The 3,403-nt window shown below is 44.1% G+C and overlaps 1 protein-coding gene across 1 annotated transcript; it reads left to right on the plus strand.

Moving 5' to 3' along the window:
• Nucleotides 1-320: 320 nt before the first annotated feature.
• LOC308295615 (TBC1 domain family member 22B-like) lies at nt 321-1,745 on the plus strand (the record flags this gene model as incomplete). The annotated part of the gene is made up of 1 exon (XM_080738665.1): nt 321-1,745. One exon carries the CDS (start codon nt 321-323, stop codon nt 1,743-1,745), a length of 1,425 nt encoding a protein of 474 aa, XP_080594791.1.
• Nucleotides 1,746-3,403: the final 1,658 nt, after the last annotated feature.

A 3,403-nucleotide genomic window follows, 5' to 3' on the forward strand; every position in this document is an offset into this window, starting at 1 on the left:
TGTCCTTGGTACTTGGTAAAAGTGCTACCGGTATATACGTTTTATATATTATTCATATCACACAGTCAACTGAGCCAATGAAGTATAATTTAAGAGCCATCAGTTATGACATCAGTTATCTCCACATTTAGTGAGAGACAGATATACACACACAGATATCATCTCCATATTCGGGCATATTGAGAGACCATACATCATCATTGTAATACCATAAAATAACACCATCGCCCACAGTGTTGATTACAAGGTCTGTGTGGCACCATGTCACAGAGGCCATTCCCCTATTTTATCTGTAAAGAGGCCACTGTGCTCAGTGAAGCATGACCACTGAGTACAGGATACATTTTGGGAATAGAAAAAAAAAGGTTCCAGACACACAAAAGCCCAAGATCAAGATCCTTAAGTCCAAGAAAGCCGCCAGCTTCAATGAGTTTGTCCGCAGCACGAATGATGCTTGGGACATAGATGATGAGGATGAGGACTTCCTTAACGCCCCTGACCACTCTTCATCACACCACCAGTCCTCTCAGCAGCATCAGAAGCAGCAGTGGCTGGGTGTACCCGACACATGCACAGCAGACAGACTGGACCCTATCAGGGCAGACGGCCCAATCCTCCAGGAGGTTCCGGAAGAGGAGACGAAGGAGGTAAACCACGTCAACACATCCTCTGTCTGCAACACTCTGAAGAAGCAACAGTCTATCATCCCGCTGGTCGCCCGCATCTCCGACCAGAATGCCTCGGGAGCACCGAACATGGCTGTGCGAGAAAAGAGCCGGCTGGACAAATTCAAACAGCTGCTGGCCAGTCCCACCACTGACCTGGAGGAACTCCGGAAGCACAGCTGGTCAGGCATACCAAGAGAAGTCCGGCCGATTATATGGAGACTCCTGTCTGGCTACCTGCCTGCTAATATGGAGCACAGAGAGCTGGTACTGAAGAGGAAAAGAGATGAGTACTTTGGCTTCATTGAACAGTATTACCATTCCAGAACAGATGAACGCTACAGGGACACATACAAACAAATCCATATTGACACTCCTAGGACCAACCCTCTGATTCCACTGTTCCAGCAACCTGCAGTACAAGAGCTGTTTGAGAGAATCCTGTTCATCTGGGCGATCCAACACCCAGTCAGCGGCTATGTCCAGGGGATTAATGACTTAGTCACGCCCTTCTTTGTCGTCTTCCTCTCAGAGTTTGTCGAGGAGGAGAACATGGAAAACTTTGAGATGGCATCCCTTCCTCTGGATGCGCAGAGGAACATTGAGGCAGACAGCTTCTGGTGCATGAGCAAGCTGCTGGATGGAATCCAAGACCACTACACGTCTGCTCAGCCCGGGATTCTCAACAAAATGAAAGCTCTGGAGGAGCTTGTCCGCAGAATAGACGAGGACATCCACGGCAAGTTCCTGAAGTGCGAAGTGCAGTACCTTCAGTTCGCCTTCCGCTGGATGAACAACCTGTTGATGAGGGAGCTGCCGCTCCGCTGCACCATCCGACTGTGGGACACGTACCAGGCCGAGGCGGACGGCTTCTCACATTTTCACCTGTACGTCTGCGCTGCTTTCCTCATTGAGTGGCGGAAAGAGATCCTCTCCAGGGCGGACTTTCAGGGCCTACTCATGCTCCTTCAGAACCTTCCTACGATCCACTGGGGTAACGAGGAAGTGGGTGTCCTGCTGGCTGAAGCCTACAGACTGAAATACATGTTCGCTGATGCGCCTAATCATTACAAGAGATAGGCCTGGTCACAGCAAATACACGCACTGTAGTTTGACCTCATAAAAAAAAAAAATCTGATTTAAAGGGGTTCACCAAGTGATATATTGGTTACAACAAAACATTTTTTGTTAGCTCTATATTCTCCCCGTCTCTCCAGCTCCTTAGTTAATAGAAAATAATTTGTTTGGTTACCAATTTCATCGTATCCATCCATTTATCATCTTTTTAGTTTAATCATTCCCCAATTTCACTTATATATTTTTGAAGCGGTGAAAGCCGCTTCCAAGGAGTGGCTTTGTGTGTCCCATGTGTGTCCCCCACGTCCATATATGGTCATTTCAGTCCAGAATGAACAAGTTTTATCTGTCCGTAAATGTGAGTCCCATGTGTGTCCCCCACGTCCATATATGGTCATTTCAGTCCAGAATGAACAGGTCTTATCTGTCCCGTACATCCAGAATATGTGTGTAGTGTCCGTCCCGGTCCCGGTCTGATGATTGGATGATTAAAAATGTCCAATGAGACCATACTTTGAGGATTGGTCAAGCTTCACATGACAATTCGGCCCTCCAGATAAAATCATTCATTCAGAATTCTGAAGCTCTAGAACACATACCGCTTCACTACGAACCGAAAGTATATACAGAGTTCATCTCTCTAGAACACATAGAATAAAAGTTCACCGCTTCACTTCGAACCGAGGTTTGATTTTTATATCTGTATCCTGCATGAGTTCTCACTATTTCAGACATTATTTTCAGAAAATAGCAGATCTACAAGTTCACAACACCTAGTGGTAAATGGTAAATTGTGCATTTATATAGTGCCTTTATCCAAAGTGCTTTACACTACATAGATTGTGTAACCATTAACAAACACATTCATACACAGATGGTTGGGGAAAACATGCAAGGCACCAACCTTCTCATCAGGAGCAACTAAGGGTTCAGTGTGTTGTGAGCTTGTAGATTAGTCAAAGTCATCAGATTGAAAATAATACAGTATATATGTATATACAGTATGAGACATAAATGTACTTTTATATGAGGGGCCGTTTGGGCCAGAAATTGTGAAACACTTTTACACACACTAATAATAATAATAATAATAAACTTTATTTATAAAGCGCTTTTCTAAAACAGTGTTTACAAAGTGCTTTACATTGTCATGGAACAAAAAATAAAAACATTTGTAGAGATAACACAATCAATTAGGATGCTTATATAAAATAGAGTGTAAAATAAGGTATAAAATATAAAATGAAAAATATAAAAATAGAATTAAAAATGAAGGCAAATCCAGACGTAGACATATAGATATAACAATGTAACACAGTTACAAAAAGTGCAAGGTGCAAGTGCTAAAGTCTAGGAAAGGCCTTGGTGTATAAGTGCGTTTTCAGGAGTGTCTTAAAAGAAGTCACTGACTGGGCATGCCTTAAGTCCACAGGCAGGTTGTTCCAAAGTTTTGGGGCCCGGGCCGCGAAAGCCCGATCACCCATAGTGACGAGGTTCGTTGGGGGAACTACCAATAATGCACTGCCTGCGGATCTCAGGGTGCGTGTCGGCCTATAAGGCTCCAGCATGTCGGAGATGTAACTGGGAGCCAGGCCATGCAGGGCTTTAAAAGTAAGCAATAAAATTTTAAAATCAACTCTAAAATCCACCGGTAGCCAGTG

The sequence above is a fragment of the Nannobrachium achirus genome (assembly GCF_963921795.1).
Source record: "Nannobrachium achirus genome assembly, chromosome: 12".
Lineage (NCBI taxonomy): Eukaryota > Metazoa > Chordata > Actinopteri > Myctophiformes > Myctophidae > Nannobrachium > Nannobrachium achirus.